This window comes from Dendrobates tinctorius, unplaced genomic scaffold, assembly GCF_039654945.1.
Source record: "Dendrobates tinctorius isolate UK_male_01 unplaced genomic scaffold, ASM3965494v1 ptg000022l, whole genome shotgun sequence".
NCBI classification, from domain to species: domain Eukaryota; kingdom Metazoa; phylum Chordata; class Amphibia; order Anura; family Dendrobatidae; genus Dendrobates; species Dendrobates tinctorius.
In genome coordinates this window covers 49,674,670-49,697,756 of record NW_027361690.1, presented here as the reverse complement: position 1 = coordinate 49,697,756, position 23,087 = coordinate 49,674,670, and the positions used below count along the sequence as shown (strand labels likewise).

The window sequence follows — 23,087 nt, the reverse complement described above, 5'->3', positions numbered from 1 at the left end:
GACCCTGCAATAATGTGGAGGTCAGGTTATCTATAGACTGTGTCATAGACTGCGACATCTGAGTCGCCCATTCCGGCGCAGTAGCGGTCACAGAAGCGTTGGTAGGGACTTCTTGGGGTTCTGATCCTGTTTTTTGGGTACAATCCCGGCAGTGCGGGTACGTGCTGCCGCTGGGGAGAGTGGCCTTGCAGGCTGTGCAGACTGCATAAAAGCAGTCTTGCCTGGTTCTTTTCCTTGAGCCCGACATAGTACCTAGGCTGATTAGTGGAGGCCCTACAGGGGTATCTACGCAGAGGAAAGGAGTAGGAGAGCGCTATAGGTTATAGGAATTCACAGCTGAGAACAAAGAACCCAGCTGTGATCTTACCCCACCGGTGCTCCCCCTTGGGTCAAGCGCTGATAAGTCCCACGTCCTGTGCTCCCCAGAGACTGCTGTGCTGCCTTCCTCCAGGTGCAGCAAGATGGCCAACGGATTCTGAGGTGGAGAGGGAGGGGGGCGGAGAGCTGGAAAAGGGCGTGCTGAGCGATTTAAACCAGACCCCCCCAGAATGAAAGGAAGGCTGGCGGTGGGGCCATGCGCGTGACTGGGGCCCTGTGGAGGGTCCCTTGGGGCGCCGTGTAGCTACTGCAGAGACCGGGGCGCAGGGAGCCCGATCTCTGATAAGTGCCGTGCCTCTCTGCCCCTCCCCCAGTCCCAAAAGGAGCCCACAGCCTGGTACAGGCCCTACCCGCGGTGTCTCAACCTAATACCCCCAGAGGGGGATTAGGGAGGGTGCTGCTGTCACCGTCAGGGGGCTTCATCGTCGACTCGACCTCGACCCAGAGCCGAACGGAACTGAGGAAGGAGGGGGGTCTCGACCTCGAACCATTACCCGAGGGACTGGTGAGGGAGCGACATGGGGAATAGCCACCTCGACCTAAACCGGGTACCCCTAATGGGGGACCGAGGAGGGAGCCATGCCGGGAGTCTCGCTGGAGAACCGCTTTTCTTCATCTGTAGTCCTTTGGAAAAAAATCCAGGAAAAAGACGGAGTAATAAAAAAAAAAGAATCTTAGGCGTGCCTCCCGCGACACTAAGCAAAAACTGGAGAAGGCTGACGCCGTCCAGGGGTGTATACTGCAGAGGAGGAGCCAAAGTTAATCTTCTTCAGATTATGCATAGTGTCGCCTCCTAGTGGACAGCAGCATAACACCCACGGTTCTGTGTCCCCCAATAAGGCGACAGAGTAAACAGTATATAATCGAACATTTATGAATGTAAACTCTCGCCTGATGTCGAATCTCCTTTCTGCGTATTTCTATTTCGACTATCCACTTGCAATTAGAACAAATGCACCAAGTGCAGTGCTTCAGAAATAGATTATAGTGTATTTAATCTTATACATTTTGGGATCGACTTATATTAACCGCCATATCTGTTAAGTTTAACCAAGTGATCCTTCAGTTGTCTGTCTTCTTGGTTCTAGTAAAGTGCGAAACATTCCTATTTTCTAATACTTCCAAGCAGACAAGTGGTGGTAGTTGTCTTTATTTGCTGCTAATCAGAACCGCTAGATGTAAGTGCTGTTGTTCTATTCACACTAATAGCCTTTAATATACAGACTAAGCCCAATGATGTTTCTTTCTTGTACAGTTGTATTTTATTCATCTTTGTACATACAGCTTACAAAGCTGAGTAGGTCTATCCTATTCTTATTGACTAAAACAACATTTTTCTAGCAGCACTTGCTTTTCTGAGCTGCAGTCTTCTCCCTCTTATGTGTTCCTGACTAGTCCCACCTGAGTTATCACTACACTAATCTTAATGTAGAGATCCCCTTATATGCTTCTGTGCACTGCCTGCTCCTATACAGTACACAGCCTGACTGATTTCATCTTCTGCCATCTACATGAATATAGCTCAAGAGAGGTTTTATATCATTGTTAGCTTGTTTACAGCAGAACTCAACTCTCCTGCACTACTCCTCAACGGTGCTTGTAATAATGAAGAGTTGTGTTTCTTGCCTACTGTTGAAAGATCAGTGATGTGAAACGGCAAATATTTTTTTATTGATGCATATGACAGAAGATACTCTCCCCGCTGCAACAGAGCAGAACATGGAGTTTCATATCATTAACCTCTCAGCATCAGGCAATTAATAGTAACTACTTTCAGCTCCCTCTATACACAATCCCATACTGCAGTATTTTTCTCCTCTCAGCCCATTATATATGCAGCCCAATCCTGCAGTAACATCCAGGCAGTTTTATAAAAAGCACTAGCCTGCAGTACATCACACCCTTAAGACCCCTCTACATACAGCACCACCCTGTAGTACATTACACCTTGCAGCCACCCTATACACAGCCTACAGTCCATTACTCCTCTTAGTTACCAACACACACGGCTGATTCCTGATATGAGCTCTGCACTATAAAGGAGGCTCTGCCACTTTGTGTGACATCAGTTTTAGGTACGTCCCAGAAGAGCACCATGCTGGAACACATGCTGCACATGATTGACTAAGTAGTGGAACTACAGCAGGACGATCCCAATGCCAACTGCAGGGTAAATTCAGCCTGGAGGGGAATGCTTTGGGGCAAAATGGGGTGATTTAAAATAGAGTTATACTGACACAAATGAGTAAATATGTGTACGTTATTACAAGATCACACTGTGATTTTGGGAATAACCCATTAAATTTTCTCTTTAATGGAATTAAGGCCAAAATAGCATCATCCCTCCTTCCTCCACTAAGCTTTACAGGCGGCACAATGCAGTCAGACAGGTAACATTCTATTGGCACTCACTGAACCCAGTCTTGTAAAACAGACTGCCATATAGACGCACAAGTTAAAAAGGCCAAATATGTTTCTACTAAACCAGAGTCCAGTGGAGGTATGGTTTCCACCATTCAAATAATTGCTTGGCGATTTACTGCTTACATGCAGCAGCCCTGTCTATGCATAAAACTGAAGATTCCATCCACTCCAGATAATATCTACTGTATACAGATGTAGTTTTTGTGCTATATATAAAGGAAGGCACTGGGGAAAATACCTACTAATGAAAGGAAAGAAGGGGGGGTTTGGAGAAACAAACATGTACCGACCAACACTCACCGGCCTTTAATCTGCTTGTAAAGAAGACGGCTGGACATTTGCTTGTGTGCAGGAGTTTCTGTCACTTTCTTTGTCAGTAGTTTATAATGATCTACTAAATGGGAAAAAAGCAATCACACAGTTTTGGAATCTGCTTATTGTTAGAGAGAGAACAAACAAAACTAAACTCAACTGAAGTGGTTGTCCAGGATTGGGGAGACTTGGTTAGTTACTTCTAGAGACAGAACCACATCTAGCCATGAGTTCTGTTGGGTATTACTGCTCAGCTCCACTGAAATTAACAGTGCTGCTGACATATGGACATTTGTGGCATTTTTAGGGAAGAAAGTGGCCATGTTTTTCCTACCTTGGACAACTCCTTTCTCTAGAGAACCCATAAAAGAAAAAAAGGATCTTACCACATTTGCTTCCATTTCTAACAGAAGCTGCAAAGAAGTACTGGACCAGTATGGTAGACCCTACTCTTGTCAGTTTTGACGACAAGTGGATGCATACTGCACAATTCTTGCCATCTAATGTTAGAATTGCTGTAGTGCCCTTTAACCCCTTCAGGATATGCGTTGTATCTGTATTGAGCAGGCTCACGGGGTGAGCACGTCCATTACCCGACAGCTCAGTTATGGCTCTTGGAAGAAACAAGAAAAAACGAAAATGCAAAAACAAAGCCCACTAGCTTGGCTACAATCACCTTGTAACTACATTGTATTTATACTACATTATTTGTACTTCTACTTGAAATTTTTATTGTTCAACTGCTATTTTATAAGGAGGAATAAAGCAACAGCCTATTCTCACCTACAGCGCCAATCCAGCGATGTTGAAGCCTGGTCTCCCAAGGCTCGTGTGATGTTCTTGTGCCAGAAGAGCACTGTAGCCAAACTGTGATTGCTTCAACTTAGGTTCTTTGGGCATAACGGACCTTTGGCGGAAGAAAAAGCAGCAGCAGCTCTCACTTCTTCTGGGTGTCAGTTTCATCAGAAGGAAGCGCAAGTGAAGCGGTCGCTGATTGGCATAAGAATGTCACGTGAGCCCAGAGATCGCAGGAGCAGTGTCTGCACCAGATGGGAGTATAGACTGTTTAATTTTTCAGGGCACTATAGCAATTGAGGAGTTGCTTCAATGATGAACATCCCTTTTAACCAGTATCAGGAATTCATGCATTTTCAATCCTTGATTATTCATGCTGTACACTGTTCACATAAATAACCGTTGTAGGTTAGATTGAGAAAAGGAGAAAGCTCAGGCATGGCTTAGGACCAAGTTTTGACAGCATGCATTTCTATCACCATCCCAGTAAGGCCATGTACACTCACTGAGAAATAAGACAGGACTTTGGTGCAGAATCAATGCTAATCTAATTTGGCAAATGCATGCACATGATAATGTTTAGGAGAAAAACAAGTTTAGCAGCAGATTATAAAAATCCACAGTGTATTTTCCATGTAAAGATACCCTTAATGAATTAAAACGGAAGTGACACAAATATCTTGTAAAGTCACCTGTAGTGCCATCATGGCTTTTGCTTCGCTTATGCTTCAGACCCTCCACTGTAGATACAGACTGACTTCGTGGCATCTTACTACATCTCCTTGTGGAAGAGCGATTCTCTTGAACAAATAAATTTCTTCTTGCTTTTGTGGCTAAAACATAAATTACACATATAACATTCTGTATGTATATAAATATATGCAACATATACATACACTAAAATATATACATAGTCACGGCCAAAAGTGTTGGTCCTCTTGAAATTGTTCCAGAAAATGAAGTATTTCTCCCAGAAAATTATTGCAATTACACATGTTTTGTTATACACATTTATTTCCTTTGTGTGTATTGAAACCCTACTAAAAAAAAAAAAAGCTGAGAAAAAAAATAAAAAAAAAAAAGACAAATTGGACATCATTTCACACAAAACCTCCATAATGGGCCAGACAAGATTGTTGGCACCTTTCCAAAATTGTGGTTAAACAACTTTCACATCTGAAACCAGATAAAAGGGGGAAAAGTTGACTCAATCTTTGCATTGTGTGTCTTGTGTGCCACCCTAAGCATAGAGAACAGAAACAGGAGAACTGTCTGAAGACTAGAAAAACAATTGTTGAAAAATATCTCCAGAGATCTTGATGTTCCTTTGTCCAAGGTGTGCAACATAAATCAAGAAGTTTACAACCCATGGCACTGGAACTAAACTTCTTGGACATGGACGTCAGAGAAAAAAAATGAAGAAAGGTTGCAACGCAGGAAAATCCGAATGGAGGATAAGCAGCCCCAATCAAGTTCCAAAGAAATTCAAGCCAGGTCTGTGGAGTCAGTAAGCCAAACCTCCGACTCTTCAATTTCCATGACACCGACTCCACCAAAATGGGCTCCAACTCCGACTCCACAGCCCTGGATTCAAGCTGCCCTGCAGGCTCAGTGTGCATCAGTGTCAGTGCGAACTATCAGTCGACATTTGAACTAAACTCTTTTGCAGGAGACCCAGGAGGACCTCACTGCTAACAGACATAAAAGCTAGACTTTAGGTTGCCAAAATATACGCGAGTAAGCCAACATCCTTCAGGGAAAGAGTCTTGTGGACAGATGAGACCAAGATAAAGCTTTTTGGCAAAGCATATCATTCTGTTTACCTAAAATGGAATGAGGCCTACAAAAAAAAAACAGTACTACAGTCAAAAAATGGTGGAGGTTCAAAGATGTTTTGCTGCCTGTGCCACTGGATGCCTTGACTGTGTGCAAGGCATCATGAAATCTGAAGATTACCAAGGGATTTTGGGGTGCAATGTAGTGCCCTTTGTCAGAAAGCTTGGTTGGCATTCTAGGTCATGGGTCAACCAGCAGGACAATAACCTCAAACATACTTCAAGAAGCTCCCAGAAATGGAAGAAAAAGCGCTGGAGAGTTCAGAAGTGGACAGCAATGAGTCTGGATCTGCTGTTGGGATAAGGCACCCTTCATATATTAGAGACCTGGAGCAGTTTGCAAAAGGAGATTGATTCAAAATTCCAGTTGAGTGGTATAAAAAGCTTGTTGATTGATTATTAGGTAGCGAGGGTGCCAACAATTTTGTTTGGCTTATTTTTGGGGTTTTCTGTCAAATTATGTTCATTTTGCCTTTATTTCCCTTTGTTTTTTTGTAATGTTCCAAAACACACAAAAAGGAAATAAATGTGTAATTGTCTGGGAAAAATACTTCATATTCGGCAACAATTTCAAAAGTACCAGCATTTTCGAACATGATCGTGTCTATATTTTGCAAATACGGTACTTCAGAGCTTGCCGGCTACTATATTATGGAAGTTGGGAAGTTTACTTCTGTTTTAAAGAAAATCTGTCACCACAATTGACCTATCTAAACTATTAATATGGACATTCAGGCTGCAGAATGTTGAAAGCGTTCCTACCTGTATGTCTCATATCAGATGCCTTGATGTGAGAAATCATCTTTTATCACTTTATATAAGTGACCTCTTCCAGACTCAAGGGCGGATGGTGCCTGGGGTTAACTCTACCCCCAGAGCATTACATTAAGGAGGCGTTCCCAGTGCGAGACAAGTAACCAACACAGAACAGGAGAAATTAAACTTGTCTTCTTGCAAACACATTAGCAGCTCTGCTGTATTGTAACAATATTGCAGCCCTGTCTGCCTGTGAGCTGGAAACTGCAGCTGAGAGGAACCTGCAGATGTATCAGTTAAGAAGCCATTACACATCATACTGTTAACAGTGGTAACTATGTCACATCACACAGGTGACTCCCCCTTATATTTAAAACAAGCTCTGGAGGCAGAGTTATCTACAGGCAGTGTCTGCCCCGGAGCCTGGAAAAGGTCATTTATAGAAAGTGATAAAAGATGATTTCTTTATCGCTTCATTGGGGGACACAGGTAACCATGGGTGTAAACCGCTGTCGCTAGGAGGCTGACACTAGGCAAAAAAAAAGAATTAGCGCCAAATCCGCAGTATACACCCACTGAAAGGAACAAAGCACCTCAGTTTAAGCTTAGTGTCTGTAGGAGGCGGACCTGGATCTGATTCCCAGATCCGCATTTTCCTTTGCAGGTTCCCCGTTTGTGTTGATTAATCTTTTTCCCTTTGTTTTTCAGGTTAATCTTTCTAGGGTAACAGGGTGTAATTTCTCACCCTGTTTTCCCATAAGTACGCTACAGAGAGAGCAGTGTGGTGTCACCCACACTCGGACCCGCAGGCAGGACTTTATCCCCCGTCACCCTTACAGGTGTTTCAGGGTGATTCCTGGTGGCCAGTCCTTGCCTTTTCACCTCCTCACCCCTCTCCACAGAGAGGGCTGAGAGGAAGACTGTGGTCAGCAGCGGTGGTCTCCCCCCTTCTTGTAAGGGGTTGATGCAGTCTGGGAAGAAGGATCCCGGATGCCAGCGACCCTCTCCCACCTGAGGGCTCCTGATGCGATCCTCATCTGCGAAGAGGAGTTGGGGGCCCACCTTGCAGGTAATGTATGTATTCCTCCGCAGCGGCGCAGGCAGGTCTAGTCACTTTTCTGTTCCTTAACATTGGACAGGGTGGCTGCGGCTGCTTAAAGCAATCCCCCCCCCCATGTCAGTGTAACAGCCAGTACGCTGGTCGCTGTTAGAGATTGGAATATGGCGCTGCTATGAACGACTCAGAACACAATATGAAATTAAACCAACTTTTATTTATAACTGGTGCAAAGAATAACAGGATTCGATCTCCCAACAAAATATGGGCACCAACAGCCACAAACTACACAAAACAAATTATGCAGGCTGAGAGATCCCAAGTGCCAGCTTCACTGACAGGAAACAGACAACCCCAAGATTATGCCACTCCATCCCTTATCCGTAACGGGCCTACCGTGACTATGACAAGTGGTCCTTTCAGGTATACAATCTTACACCCGCCTCAATTACAATAGGTCACGGGTACCCCGTTTTCCCCTTAAAATTATGTATGCGAAAAAAATCACTTAAACCAGCACAGTATGAACACAGTGCACTGTCTAATTAGTGAGTGCTCAGAGCGTACACCGTCACAAAATGTACAACAGTAAACAGCTTAACTTTTTATACAGACGTCCAGCCACCAGATTAAAACAGCTTTCCAGGTCACCAAATCTTCTGATACAGATGAAGTTCCCAATCAATTCCAGTAATATTCACACAGTCTCTATCAGTTTACATGCAATGCTTAGGCCTGTTTCACACTTCCGTTTGTGACCATCAGTCAAGATCCGCCGATTTGGAAAAAAACGGATCCGCCATTTTTCTTGGCGGATTCGTTTTTTTCATCATAGACGCTGTCCCCCGTTTCTGTCAGTCCGCCTGCGGATCCGTTTTCCGCTATTTTGGCTGATTTTAACTGACAGAAAAAACTGAAGTGTGAAACAGGCCTTACTAACAAGAGTGTCCTTGAATACGCTGCGACTTCTATATAGCTATCCCTAAGTAACGTCACAGTCGGAGACTGGTCACGCTACTCAGTTAACTCACAGGAGCCGCTCTCTTTGAAACACACTGTCCAAACAAGAATACTTCAGGCGCTGGATTCCTCTCAGTCTCTCAAACAAGCTCCTTCTCCTCATCAACCCAGGAAAATCTGAGCCTTCATTTCCTGTTTTCCAGAGTTTTCTGTCTGTTACACAAAGGTGACCTCTGGTGGCCGAACTAAATTACTGCATCATCATTGTTTACAATAGAAAACACCAACATACTACATCTGGTCCAGGCATCCCTCTTTCATCCCTGGCTGCGCACCCTCTCTAGCTCCCCGGCCATTCTCTGCCGAGCGCTTGAATTTCGCGCTCTTTCTGGGCAGGCCTCGCTGGGTCAGAGAGTCCCTGATCTGACCAGGCCATGCCCCCCCCCCCCCCCGCTTTGAGTGCATCTTTTCGCCGCTTTTTCCCTCTCCTCCAATCGGAGCTCTCCCCCGGCTGGGACAAGACACCCTGACTGTCATCCAATCAGTGGGGTGCTTTCGGTTTCTGCCAGATCCTGAGGGCTGGCCACGCCCCCGGCGCATCAGCCAATAGGATACTGCCTTTCGATTTCACCGGCCGGCGCCTTAGTCACGCCCCCCGCTTCGCAGCGTGATACTGTGCCTGCGTTGCCGGGGCCATCTTGGATCTCATGCCTCAGCAGATCATGCTTTCAGGCTGAGACACTGCCTTCCTCCTACGAATTTGGCATCAGACCTCGCTGCATCTCGTGGACATCTGACAAGGGGGACACAGCTAACCCAACAGTCTTCTGCTGTCCACCGCCAGCATTGGGTAGGCTCTGACATCTCTCTCTTAACTTGCCTCTGTTCCCCACTCTTTAGCAGTATCACCAAGGCTTGACTTATGCCTAACTCTGCAGGGGCTTCTCGACCTCCCTCTAAGCACACTGTGATTCACTACACCTGCTGCAGAAGTGGTCTTCAGGTCAGCCATCTCCTTTCTGCCAGTCCTGCAGTCCTTCCACCATGTCTGCCCCACAGGAGCACTCTAAGGCCCGGGATGAGAGCACAACCCTCCCTCCAGAGTGAGCTGTTGCCATGTCTCAGTCAGTCTCTGACCTGACTAAAGTATCGCAGTCCCTGGTCCAGGTCCTAGAATGTCTCCCACATCTATCTGCCCGCCACCAGTGCTCCGAACGCCTCTCAGTGATTCACACGCACCTGACCATGACCTTCGCAGGGACAGATCAGGTACAAAGTCTAGGAAGCGGGATCTTTCTAGCTCCTCATCCAGTTCCCTGGGCCCCTCTGCATCATCTAGGATGACCTCCTCTCCCCATGCCTCATCCTCCGAGGTGGCTATTGGGTCGGATGAGAATTCCCAGTCTGATTCGGACCAGGCCTCAAAAGTGCAGGACATGGTAGATAGCCAAAATAAGGCTATTACCCGAACTCAAACTTAAAGACGACGAGACTCCCAATCAGGAGCACTCAGTTTCTTTTAAAACGGGTAAAACGTCCTTCCCGGACCTTTTCCAATCACAGAGAGTTTGAAGCGACTCTGGCTAAACATTGGGAAGATCCCAAAAAGCGCTACCCGGGAAGGAAGAGATAGACATCCTTTACCCCTTTAGCCCAGATCTTGTCAGTAAATGGGCAGAGTCCCCTAAGGTGGACCTGCCGGTTTCTCGCCTGTCTACCAAGACAATTCTGTCCCTACCGGATCTTGCGTCTCTTAAGGACGCTACGGACAGGCAGATTAAGTCTTTGGCTAAATCGGCCTTTGAAGAGGCCGATGCCTCCCTCTGTCCCAGCTTCGCTTCCACCTTGGTGGCAAAGTCCATCTCTGCCTGGGTCAAAATGCTCCACCAGGGCATCCTAGAGGCAGACCCTCTGGATGAGTTGGCAGATTTAGAAGACCAGATTGCTCACGCCGGAAAATATCTTCTGCCTGCCTCTTCGGATGCGGTCGGTTGTTCATTGCTATACGCCGCACCTTCTGGTTGAAGGCGTGAAATGCAGATCCACCTTCAAAAACGTCTCTCGCTAACCTGGCCTTTCAGCGATCTAGGCTTTTCGGGTCCAAACTGGATCAGATAATGTCGGACGCTACCGGGGGGGAAAAAGTACCTCTCTTCCTCAGTCTCGGCCTAAAAGTCCTTTCAATAGCAAAGGGCCTCTGCCGTTTAGTACCTTTCGACCCTTTTCTTGTTCAGGGACTTCCTCCCAGCAGGACCGCTCCTCCGCCCCAAGGGAAAGGAAGAAACCATCCTTCAAAACTGCACCTCACAGGAGCAGCTCCTACAAGCCCTCTGGGTCCCGCTCTCACAGGTTCTCTTCTAAGTGACGGGTCACCCCAACTGGGAATATCTCCAGGGTGGGAGGCCGGCATCTTCTCTTCATATACGCATGGTTGTCGGTGGTTCATGACGCCCGAGTCAGAGAGGTAGTTACGTCCGGTTACAAAATCAACTTTTCCTCCTCCCCAGGAAGACGTTTCTTTCTGTCTCGCCCGCCAAGTCTCAAGCCCCAGGGGTCCTTCAGGCTGTCTCTTCCCTGTTACGCAGAGGAGTAATTGTCCCCGTTCCCTGGAACGGTTTTCAGGGTTCTCCCCATCAATCTTCTGGAGATAAGGGTGATCTTTCTTGTCCTTCTCCATTAGCAGTTCCTCCTCGAGGGCAAGCCAGTCCACATTCAATCGGACAATGCCACGGCCGTGGCTTACATTAACCACCAGGGCGGGACTCTCAGCAAGCAGGTTATGACAGAGGTGACAAGGATTCTGCGATGGGCAGAATGGCACATCTCTGCCATATCAACCGTTCACATTTTGGGGGTGGAAAATTGGGCTGCCGATTTTCTAAGCTGTCAGGGTCTCACATCGGGTGAGTGGTCTCTCAGTCCCGCCGACTTCAACCAGATTTGCCAGCGATGGGGGGCACCCGAGAAGTCGATCTGATGGCTTCTCACATGAACCACAAGGTCTCTCAGTTCATAGCTAGGTCCCGGGATCCTCTAGACATCGGTTGCGACGCTCTGGTAATCCCATGATCTCAATTCAAACTGCCTTTTTCCCCCTCTCCCCTTGATTCCAAGAGTCATAAAGAAGATAAAGACGGGAGGGATCCCTGTAATCCTGATAGCTCCGGATTGGCCAAGACGAGCATGGTACACGGAGATGATGAACATGCTAATGGACACCCCCTGGAGGTTTCCAGACCTTCTCTCTCAAAGGCCCCCTCTTCCACCAGAGTTCTCAGTCTGAGTCTAGAGGCATGGCCGTTGAGGCCACAGTCCTGATAGAGCCGGTTTATCCCATAAGTGAAATAGTCAGAGTGAGACAGATAAATGAAGCGCTAGGCTGACAGGTCCCAGGGCGCTGGCAAATGTAATCCGATGCTGCTCCTGTCGGGTGCCTCTAGAGAGGATTAAAACATGGGAAGCAGGGTAACCCGATCGTAGGGGAGCACAAAGGAAAGGGAGAAGCTTGAAAGGTTTTATTCTTTATTAGTTCCACTACGCGTTTCAACGGATAACCTCTGTCTTCATCAGGTGGCAAGTACAGGAAGTGGGGGGGGAAAGGGAGCATAAAAAGGGCTGACAGCCATTCAAAATTAAGGTGCAATCATTAGGGACACGAGTAGGAGGCATAATTAAAATAAAAGGAGGAAAAGAGCAATTACACGGGCATAATATAACACAATTACAACAATAAAATGAAGGGAAATATATAAAGCAATATATGAAAATACTGAATAAAATATCATATTAATATATACTAAAAGAGGGGTATAGTTAAATGACTTTTTCAATAATAAGGATTTGACCCCTCAGGTGCTAAAGTGCCGAGTTTAAAGATCCAGTAGCTCTCTCTTCTTATTAAAGCCGCATAACGGTCTGGGGTCTCTGCTGGTGTCTGATCAATTATAGTGAGTTTTAAAGAACTTAAGTCTTTGTTATGTGCTACAAAGAAATGTTTTGACAGATTATGCATTAGATATCCATTAAGGATATTCTGGCGGTGTTTGTTCATCCTCGCATGCATAGTCTGTACTGTTCTCCCAACATATTGCAACCCGCAACCGCATTCAATCAGGTATACAACATAACAGGACTGACAGTTCACACGGCAATTGATAGTGAAACTTGACCCCCTGGTGTGTGACCGAAAAACTAATGTTCCATTGTTAATGGACATACAGCATAAACATTTGGCTGTTTTACATGAAAAGCAGCCCGGATTGGGAAGTGTCCGGGGATGAGAAGTTAAAGGTCTACGTGTTGTGTTGCTGGGGGCAACAAGGTTGCAAAGGGTACGATTTTTTCTAAAAATGGTTCTTGGTTGTGCATTGATAAAACTGGATCTGCTCTTAAAATGAACCAATATTTTTTCAAAAGGTTGCATACCACCCCATGCGATTGATTAAAAGTGGAGATAAAACTCCACTTAGTAAAATCAGGGGAATTCAAGCCTACTCTTCCTATTTTTAATACGCACAATGCAATCTTTTTGTGTAAGAGCTCTTGCTTTTGTAAATGCATCAGAGACCAATTCTTTGGGATAACCTCTGTTCTTAAAACGATTTTTCAAAATAACGGCTTCTCTAAAAAAAATCACTGTCTTTTGTGCAGTTTTTCCTTATCCTCCAGTACTGTCCGTAGGGGATGTTTGAAATCCACTTGGGGAGATGGCAGCTGCTAAAATTAAGGTAGCTATTTACATCAACTCTTTTGAAGTGAGTGGAGGTTGAGAAACAGCCAAATGAGTCAACTTGAATCATAAGATCCAGAAATTGGATTTTTGTGTTAGAAATATTTGTCGTAAATTTCAAACCCCAAGTATTGTTAAGAGATTGGTCAAAATCTAGGGCCTCTGATTCGGAACCAGTCCAAATAAGGAAGAGATCATCAATGAAGCGGCGGTAAAGGGATATCTTACCTGCTGCAAGAGGGGACTGCGCGATGAGGACTGACTCAAGAGCCCCCATATACAAGTTAGCATAACTGGGGGTGAATCTCATACCCATCGCACAGACCCTCACCTGGTGGTAGAAAGCTCCCTCAAAAGAGAAAACATTGTTAGTGAGAACAAATGTTATCGCTTTCTTGAGAAAGTAGATTTGTAAAGGAGGTAATTGATCATCCTTCAACAAAAATTGAAGCACCGCTTCAAGGCCTAGTTCATGGGGGATGTTAGAATAAAGGGCTTGAACGTCCATAGTCAATAGATAGCAGTTGGGGGTACTGGGTAATGATAGTAGGAGATCAATTAAATGGGCTGAGTCCCTAAGGTAAGAATCAAGATTCAAAACATATTTTTGCAGAAATAAGTCCACATAGTGTGAAAGATTGCTTGTTACAGAGTAGATGCCTGAGATGATAGGGCGGCAAGGAGGGTTTATGGGGTCTTTGTGGATTTTGGGGAGAAAATATAAAAAAGGGAGTTTTAAGGAATTTGAACTCCTTTTTGTTCAGGATTCCTAGGGACCAGGCATGTTTTATAAGTAGGATATACGGAGAGAAAATAGTGGATGAAATGTCAAACTCAAATTTAACGTAGTACTCTGGGTCATACAGGATTCTGAGGCCTTCATTAATATACCATTCCCTGTCCATAACAACAACCCCACCCCCCTTATCTGCATTCTTTATAATATTATTCCTTAACCCAGGGCTGTGGAGTCGGAGTCGGAGTCGTGGAGTCGGAGCTCATTTTGGTGGAGTCGGAGTTGGAGTCGGTATAAAATGGACCGACTCCGACTCCTAAAATATATAATAAATTGGGCACAGTAGTTCAATGCAGGATGTGCTGAATATTTTTTCATAGGAGTTTGGGAAAGTTATGAAATGTCCTATAAATGGCTGTTCTATTCCTGATCTAAGGCTACATTCACACACAGCGTTTTTCCTGTGTTTTTTGAGGATACGTTTTTCAGCTGCAAAAGTTGATCATCTTTTTAAAAAACCGCATCACCTGAAAGGTTTTTGAGCTCATAGATAATGTTTTCAATAGCAAAAACAGATTAGAAATCTGCTCTATCTATCCATTTATCCATATCTGTCTATCCATATCGTATCTGTACCAAAAAGAATGAAAACCGGGTAGTACACCAATATATATTCTGTTCTATCTAAATATCTTGATTATTGGATCATAAAAATGATTAAATGTCTGAGGTTCACATTGTACTACAATAAATTTTTCACTTAAATATAAGCAATATGTGTGGGAGTCGGAGTCGGTGTAAGGGAAATTGAGGAGTCGGAGTCGCAGGTTTGGCTTACCGACTCCACAGCCCTGCCTTAACCCCTTCACCCCCAAGGGTGGTTTGCACGTTAATGACCGGGCCAATTTTTACAATTCTGACCACTGTACCTTTATGAGGTCAAAACTCTGGAACGCTTCCATGGATCCCGGTGATTCTGACATTGTTTTCTCGTGACATATTGTACTTCATGTTAGTGGTAAAATTTCATTCACATAACTTGCGTTTATTTGTGAGAAAAACGGAAATTTGGCGAAAATTTTGAAAATTTCGTAATTTTCTAACTTTGAATTTTTATGCCCTTAAATCACAGAGATATGGCACCCAAAAAACTTGATAACTAACATTTCCCACATGTTTACTTTACATCAGCACAATTTTGGAACCAAAATTTTTTTTTGTTAGGAAGTTATAAGGGTTAAAAGTTGACCAGCGATTTCTCATTTTTACAACACCATTTTATTTTTACGGACCACATCACATTTGAAACCACTTTGAAGGGTCTATATGATAGAAAATACCCAAAAGTGACACCATTCTAAAAACTGCACCCCTTAAGGTGCTCAAAACCACATTCAAGAAGTTTATTAACCCTTTAGGTGCGTCACAGGAATTTTTTTTAATATTTAAAAAAAAAAAAAATGAACATCTAACTTTTTTTCACAAAAAAAATACTTCAGCTTCAATTTTTTTTTTTATTTTACCAAGGGTAACAGGAGAAATTGGACTGCAAAAGTTATTGTGCAATTTGTCCTGAGTACGCCGATACCTGATATGTTGGGGGGGAACGACTGTTTCGGCGCATGGCAGAGCTCAGAATGGAAGGAGCGCCGTTTGACTTTTTCAATGCAAAATTGTCTGGAATTCAGATCGGACGCCATGTCACGTTTGGAGAGTCCCTGATTTACCTAAACAGTGGAAACCCCCTACAAGTGACCCCATTTTGGAAACTAGAACCCCCAAGGAACTTATCTAGATATGTGGTGAGAACTTTGAACCCACAAGGGCTTTACAGAAGTTTATAATGTACAGCGGTACAATTAAAAAATCATATTTTTTCCACAAAAATGATCTTTTCACCCTCAATTCTTATTTTTCCAAGGGTAACAGGACCCTAAAAGTTATTGTGCAATTTGTCCTGAGTACGCTGATACCCCACATGTGGGGGTAAACCACTATTTGGGCGCATGGCAGAGCTCGGAAGGGAAGCAGCGCCATTTGACGTTTTTGGCTGGAATTGAGATCGGACACCATGTCGCGATTGGAAAACCCCTGATGTACCAAAACAGTGGAAACCCCCCACAAATGACACCATTTTGTAAACTAGACCCCCCAAGGAACTTATCTAGATGTGTGGTGAGCACTTTGAACCCCCCAGTGCTTCACAGAAGTTTATAACGCCCGGGCGTGAAATTAAAAAATTCGAATTTTTTCCACAAACATGATCTTTTAGTCACCATTTTTTTTTTATTTTCCCAAGGGTACCAGGAGAAATTGGCCCCCATAAGTTGTCCAATTTGTCCTGAGCATGCTGACGCCCCATATGTGGGAGAAAACTACTGTATGGGCACACGTCGGGGCTCGGAAGGGAAGTAGTGACGTTTTGGAATGCAGACTTTGATGGAATGGTCTGCGGGTGTCATGTTGCCTTTGGAGAGCCCCTAATGTACCTAAACAGTGGAAACCCCCCACAAATGACCCCATTTTGAAAACTAGACCCCCTAAGGAACTTATCTAGATGTGAGGTGAGCACTTTGAACCCCCAAGGGCTTCACAGAAATTTATAATGCCCGGGCATGGAAATAAAAAAAATCGTATTTTTTCCACAAACATGATCACTTAGTCCCCAATTTTTTTATTTTCCCAAGGGTAACAGGAGAACTTGAACCCCAAAAGTTGTTGTCCAATTTGTCCTGAGTACGCTGACGCCCCATATGTGGGAGAAAACTACTGTATGGACACACGTCGGGGCTCGGAAGGGAAGTAGTGACGTTTTGGAATGCAGACTTTGAGGGAATGTTCTGCGGGTGTCATGTTGCCTTTGGAGAGCCCCTAATGTACCTAAACAGTGGAAACCCACCACAAATGACCCCATTTTGGAAACGAGACCCCCTAAGGAACTTATCTAGATGTGTGGTGAGCACTTTGAACCCCCAAGTGCTTCACAGAAGTTTATAACGCTCGGACGTGAAAATAAAAAAATCATTTTTTTCCACAAAAATGATATTTTTGCCCCCAATTTTTTATTTTCCTAAGGGTAACAGGAGAAATTGGACGCCAAAAATTGTTTTGCAATTTGTCCTGAGTAGGCTGATACCCTACATGTGGGGGTAAAACACTGTTTGGGTGCATGGCAGAGCTTGGAAGGGAAGGAGCACCATTTGACTTTTTCAACTCAGAATTGGCTGGAATTGAAATCAGACGCCATGTTGCATTTGGAGAGCCCCTGATGTGCCCAAACAGTGGAAACCCCCAATTCTAACTCCAACCCGAACCCCAACACACCCCTAACCCTAATCTCAGCCCTAGCCCTAACCCTAATGGAAAAATGGAAATGAATACATTTTTTTTAATTTTATTATTTTTCCCTAACTAAGGGGGTGATAACGGGGGGTTTGATTTACTATTTATGGCGGTTTTTATGTTTGGCGGCTGTCGCACGCTAAAAGACGCTTTTTATTATAAAAATAGTTTTTGCATCACCACATATTGAGAGCTATAATTTTTCCGTATTTTGACCCACTGAGTCACGTGAGGTCTTATTTTTTGCGGGACGAGTTGACGTTTTTATTGGTACCATTTTCGGGCACGTGACATTTTTTGATCGCTTTTTATTCTGATTTTTGGGACGAACAAAAACCAGCGTTTCATGAATTTCTTTTGGGGGGTGCGTTTACACCGTTCCGCGTGCGCTAAAATTGATAAAGCGGTTTTATTCTTCGGGTCAGTACGGTTACAGCGATACCTCATTTAGGTCTTTTTTTATGTTTTGGCGCTTTTATGCAATGAAAACTATTTTATATAAAAAATTATTTTTGCATCGCTTTATTCTGCGAGCTATAACTTTTTTATTTTTTCGCTGATGATGCTGTGTGGCGGCTCGTTTTTTGCGGGACAAGATGACGTTTTCAGCGGTACCATGGATATTTATATGCGTCTTTTTGATTGCGCGTTATTACACTTTTTGTTTGGCGGTATGATAAATCATTTTTTGCTTCGTTTTTTTTTTTTATTTTTTAAGGGGTTCGCTAAAGGGGTTAACTAATGGGACAGTTTTAGAGGGCGGGTCGTTACGGACGCGGCGATACCTAATATGTGTACTTTTGTTTTTTTGTTTTTTTTTATTTTCAAAAAATGGATTTATTTAGGGGAATATTTTTTTTTTTTGTAATTTATTTGGCGATTTTTTAAAAATAATTTTAACACTTTTTTTTATACTTTATTAAATAGTCCCAGGTGGGACATCGCTGATCTGTCACATCACAGATCACTGTGACAGATAAGCAATCTGTCACAGGCAGTGCACAAGGCTTCCTCATGCCTGCGCTTTGCAGGCACTGAGGAAGCCAGCTTCCTGCAGGCCCCCGTTGCCATCTTGGATTCGGGGGCCTGCAGGAAAGGAGCCCCCGGCAGCAGCGCTGCACATTGCGCTGCCGTGGGGGGGCTCAGGGAAGCACGGAGGGAGCCCCCTCCCTGCCGATGCTTCCCTTTAACCCCCGGTACACCGCGATCATGTTTGATCGCGGTGTGCAAGGGGTTAACGTGTCGGGTGTCAGCTGTGATAATCAGCTGACACCCGGCCGCGATCAGCGGCGCTCACCACGTGGGCGCCACTGATCGCGGTAGACATACTATCCCGTCCATGGGCATAGGGGCCCGGGTCCCATGGACGGGATAGTACGTCTGATGTCAGGAAGGGGTTAAAGAATTCAAAGCCATTTTCTCAGCTAAGCTAAGATTAGAGAGTTGATGGGAGATGAACGGTGGATGCTGGTGCACTGGCTGGGTCCTGGAGATAGAACAACAGGGTCCTGGAAAATAGAGAATTAAAGGTACGTGGTACAGGCAGCCGGCGATTGAAAAGAGCGAGTCCCACTGTGCAACCTGTGGATGAGCAAGTGACCACAGGACCTGCGGATCACGTGGTGCAAATGTCCTACAGGATGTGGGGAGATACCGCTCTTGTAAGGCTCCACATACCTTTAATTCTCTATTGTCCAGGACCCTATTGCGCTGTCTCCAGGACCCAGCCTGTGCACCAGCATCCACCGTTCATCTCCCATCAATTTCTAAAGGACCTTCCTATCACGTGATCCGCAGGTTCTGCAGTTATGTGACAAGCTCTGTAATGGAGTTTGCCTGCACTATACGCTGCTGATGCCAGCCCCGGAACTTTGCCCCTCCTGCACCTGGACTTTTTTGCCTCTCTTGGATCCCTGAGAACCAGCACAAAAGCAAGGCTGATTCAAATTGACCCAGACGTCTCTCCATTGCTTGGACACCATTGCGCCCCTTCTGGACCAGCCCCAGGAACTAGCACACTCTCCTCGGTGGTCCAGTTAACCCTCAAGCTCTCTTATCGGTGTTATGCCTGCTGCATAACCCTTAAAGGTTAGTTTGGTTACTGGTCATTTGGCCATATACTTACTCTCTGGTACCTCTCAAGTGTGTGTTCCTCTCTTTTTTTTTTTTTTTTTTTTTTTGAGGTTTGGAAGCATTCTACTAACTCCAATGCAATTCTCTTCTCAATTCTGCTGTTATTGGTGTTATGCCTGCTGCATAACCCTTTAAGGTTAGTTTAACATCCACCTATTAGGGGGCCCTTAACCTCTGGTACCTCTCAATGTGGCTTTTTTTTTTCTTCCCTTTTTCCACATGTGAATTGAGGATTCCATCTTCACCACTAACATAACCTGCGGAAGGACCTAGCCCTTTGCCTCTTCTAGGATTGTGATCCAGGATCCTCCTTTGGAGTCTACTGTCTTTACTAACTCCCCAGCAGCTACTAACCTTTGTGACCGAATATTCTTCTGCTATTAATTTGTTGGACTTCAATTTTTTTGGACTTTCTAATTAGCATTGCTCCCTTTAGGTCTTGCTATTAATTTTCACATTATACTTCTGTGAATCAAAATTCTTTTGTAGCCCCACTCAGCAATTAATTCCCTTTTAACAGTGTCATTTCAGTTATTAGTAATAATCTATAGGATCATCCTACTAATTTCCAACATAAATCCTCTTTTTTTTTTCCTACATCTTAACTCACCATTCTCCAATTAGTCTGAGTCTTTCAGACTATGGAAAATAGCACTAGCCTTAGGGGCATGCTCTCACACCACTTTTCCGCCACTTCAGTCATCTGTCTCCAAATTAGATGATGCAGATAAGAAAAATATGATCAAGCTTTTTTCCGAATGTGAGAACCTTAGTAAAACCGAAATTACAAGTCACATTGACACACGCTTCCTCCAGCAATACATTGTGGAAGGTATAGTCCCTAAGGGCCTAGTGATTGCACAGCAATCATCCTTCCAGAATGATCCAGATTTCACAAAATTATGGAATATCAGTTTTAAATGCTCCTCAGCTCTCATGGAACTAATAATCTCCAAGAGGAGATCTTTAGCCTGTAATGCACTCTATCAACTAGTTATGCTTAAACAGAAACTATTGCAGTATTCCATGTTCACTGAGTTTCAGGACTTTGACCAAAAACTCTTCAACAAACTAAACAGGTTTGAGGAGGATCTGATCAAGAAAAAAGCAAATAAATTCCATAGGGATAGAGAAAGGAATCAGGCAGAAGATTCGACCTCAGATAAGGATGCCACTAATCCCCCTCCAGCAGTTTCCAAATCCATTCTCTCCACTTTACCACTACCCAATAATAAACGGAAAGACCGGTCCTATGTTTTTGCTAATAGCCAGCAAGAAAAATACTATCAGCAACACAAGGACACCCTTAGTGGATGCATCAAAAACACAGGACATTCCCCAGGAGTTCCCCCTGAGGACCCAATTAATTGTCCTAGTTCCCCTAGTTTATTAATACCATCCACCATTAATAACTTTATTAACGGTCCTTCTTGTGACTCTCCTATGGAGGAACCCCCTGAAGCCCCACTCATTGTCTCTATCCCTCCATCCTCCAGTGAGGTTGATTGCTCAGGGGTTATTTCTCAATTTACGGTCCACGATGACCACCTTTCATCCCAATCCTCCAAGCACTCGTTCTCCTTCCTTGCTCTGCCCCCCACTCTAAACACGGCCATACCAACACTCCCTATAGTTGAAACTGTTGAATCGATGGACCTATTAAGAAGCAATTTAGTAGTCTCCTCCTGCATAAAAACATTTTCTACTTCCCCTGACTCCCCCCTACCAAATTCAGGTTCTCCTGACTCCCCCCCCCCCCCCCTCCCCCTCCCCATATCAGGCCCTACACGGACCGCCACCAATAGCCAATATTTCCTCCGGTAATACCAAAATCACGCAATTTTTTCGGCTTGCTCCAGGCCGTTCCTCCAAAATAAAAAGAGGAGGAAGCGTGGAAGAGGAAAGACTGGACACAGTTTCAAATCCAAAAATAAAAAAAATTAGTGACAGTGGAAACAACGTAATGGAAAAATCCAGTGTTTTCAGCCTCTCAAGCCACACACTTTCTAGTGCTGAGGTAATGCTAAAGGGGGGTGGGTTTGTTGCTATGGACAGGGAATGGTATATTAATGAAGGCCTCAGAATCCTGAATGACCCACAGTACTACATTAAATTGGAGTTTGACATCTCATCCACTATTTTCTCTCCGTATATTCTACTTATAAAACATGCCTGGTGCCTAGGAATCCTGAGCAAAAAGGAATTCAAATTCCTTAATATTTCTAGGTACGAAATCCCTTTTTATTTTCTCCCCAAAATCCACAAAGACCCCATAAACCCTCCTGGCCACCCTATCATCTTGGGCATCGACTCTGTAACAAGCAATCTTTCACACTATGTGGACTTATTTCTGCAAAAATATGTTTTGAATCATGATTCTTACCTTAGGGACTCAGCCCATGTAATTGATCTCCTACTATTATTACCCAGTACCCCCAATTGTTATATATTGACTAAGGACGTTCAAGCCCTTTATTCTAACATCCCCCATGAACTAGGCCTTGAAGCAGTGCTTCAATTTTTGTTGAAGGATGATCAATTACCTCCTTTACAAATCGACTTTCTCAAGAAAGCGATAACATTTGTTCTTACTAACAATGTTTTCTCTTTTGAGGGAGCTTTCTACCACCAGGTGAAGGGCTGTGCGATGGGGACGAGATTCACCCCCAGTTATGCCAACTTGTACAGTTGTAGCCAAAAGTATTGACACCCCTGCAATTTTGTCAGATAATACTCAGTTTCTTCCTGAAAATGATTGCAAACACAAATTCTTTGGTATTATCTTCATTTAATTTGTCTTAAATGAAAAAACACAAAAAGAATTGTCCTAAAGCCAAATTGGATATAATTCCACACCAAACATAAAAAAGAGGGTGGACAAAAGTATTGGCACTGTTCGAAAAATCATGTGATGCTTCTCTAATTTGTGTAATTAACAGCACCTGTAACTTACCTGTGGCATCTAACAGGTGTTGGCAATAACTAAATCACACTTGCAGCCAGTTGACATGGATTAAAGTTGACTCAACCTCTGTCCTGTGTCCTTGTGTGTACCACATTGAGCATGTTGAAAAGAAAGAAGACCAAAGAACTGTCTGAGGACTTGAGAAATCAAATTGTGAGGAAGCATGAGCAATCTCAAGGCTACAAGTCCAAAGACCTGAATATTCCTGTGTCTACCGTGCACAGTGTCATCAAGAAGTTTAAAGCCCATGGCACTGTGGCTAACCTCCCCAGATGTGGACGGAAAAGAAAAATTGACAAGAGATTTCAACGCAAGATTTTGCGGATGTTGGATAAAGAACCTCGAATAGCATCCTAACAAGTTCAAGCTGCCCTGCAGTCCGAGGGTACAACAGTGTCAACCCGTACTATCCGTCGGCGTCTGAATGAAAAGGGACTGTATGGTAGGAGACCCAGGAAGACCCCACTTCTTACCCCGAGACATAAAAAAGCCAGACTGGAGTTTGCCAAAACTTACCTGAAAAAGCCCAAAACGTTTTGGATGAATATTCTCTGGTCAGATGAGACAAAAGCAGAGCTTTTTGGGCAAAGGCATCAACATAGAATTTACAGGAGAAAAAAAGAGGCATTCAAAGAAAAGAACACAGTCCCTACAGTCATAGAATC

General features: G+C 44.2%; 1 protein-coding gene across 2 annotated transcripts in view; it reads right to left on the bottom strand.

The window, feature by feature from the left end:
- The window catches only part of TICRR (TOPBP1 interacting checkpoint and replication regulator), a 123,922-nt gene that overhangs the window by 43,087 nt on the left and 57,748 nt on the right, over window positions 1–23,087 (bottom strand). The window contains exons 15-16 of one of the 2 annotated variants that reach the window (XM_073568701.1): window positions 4,602–4,742; window positions 3,103–3,193 (exon numbers count right to left, since the gene is read on the bottom strand). In XM_073568701.1, coding sequence (XP_073424802.1) covers window positions 3,103–3,193; window positions 4,602–4,742 — 232 coding nt within the window. Of the gene's footprint in view, window positions 1–3,102; window positions 3,197–4,601; window positions 4,743–23,087 lie in introns of both variants that reach the window. The other variant, XM_073568700.1, reaches the window with a different exon arrangement.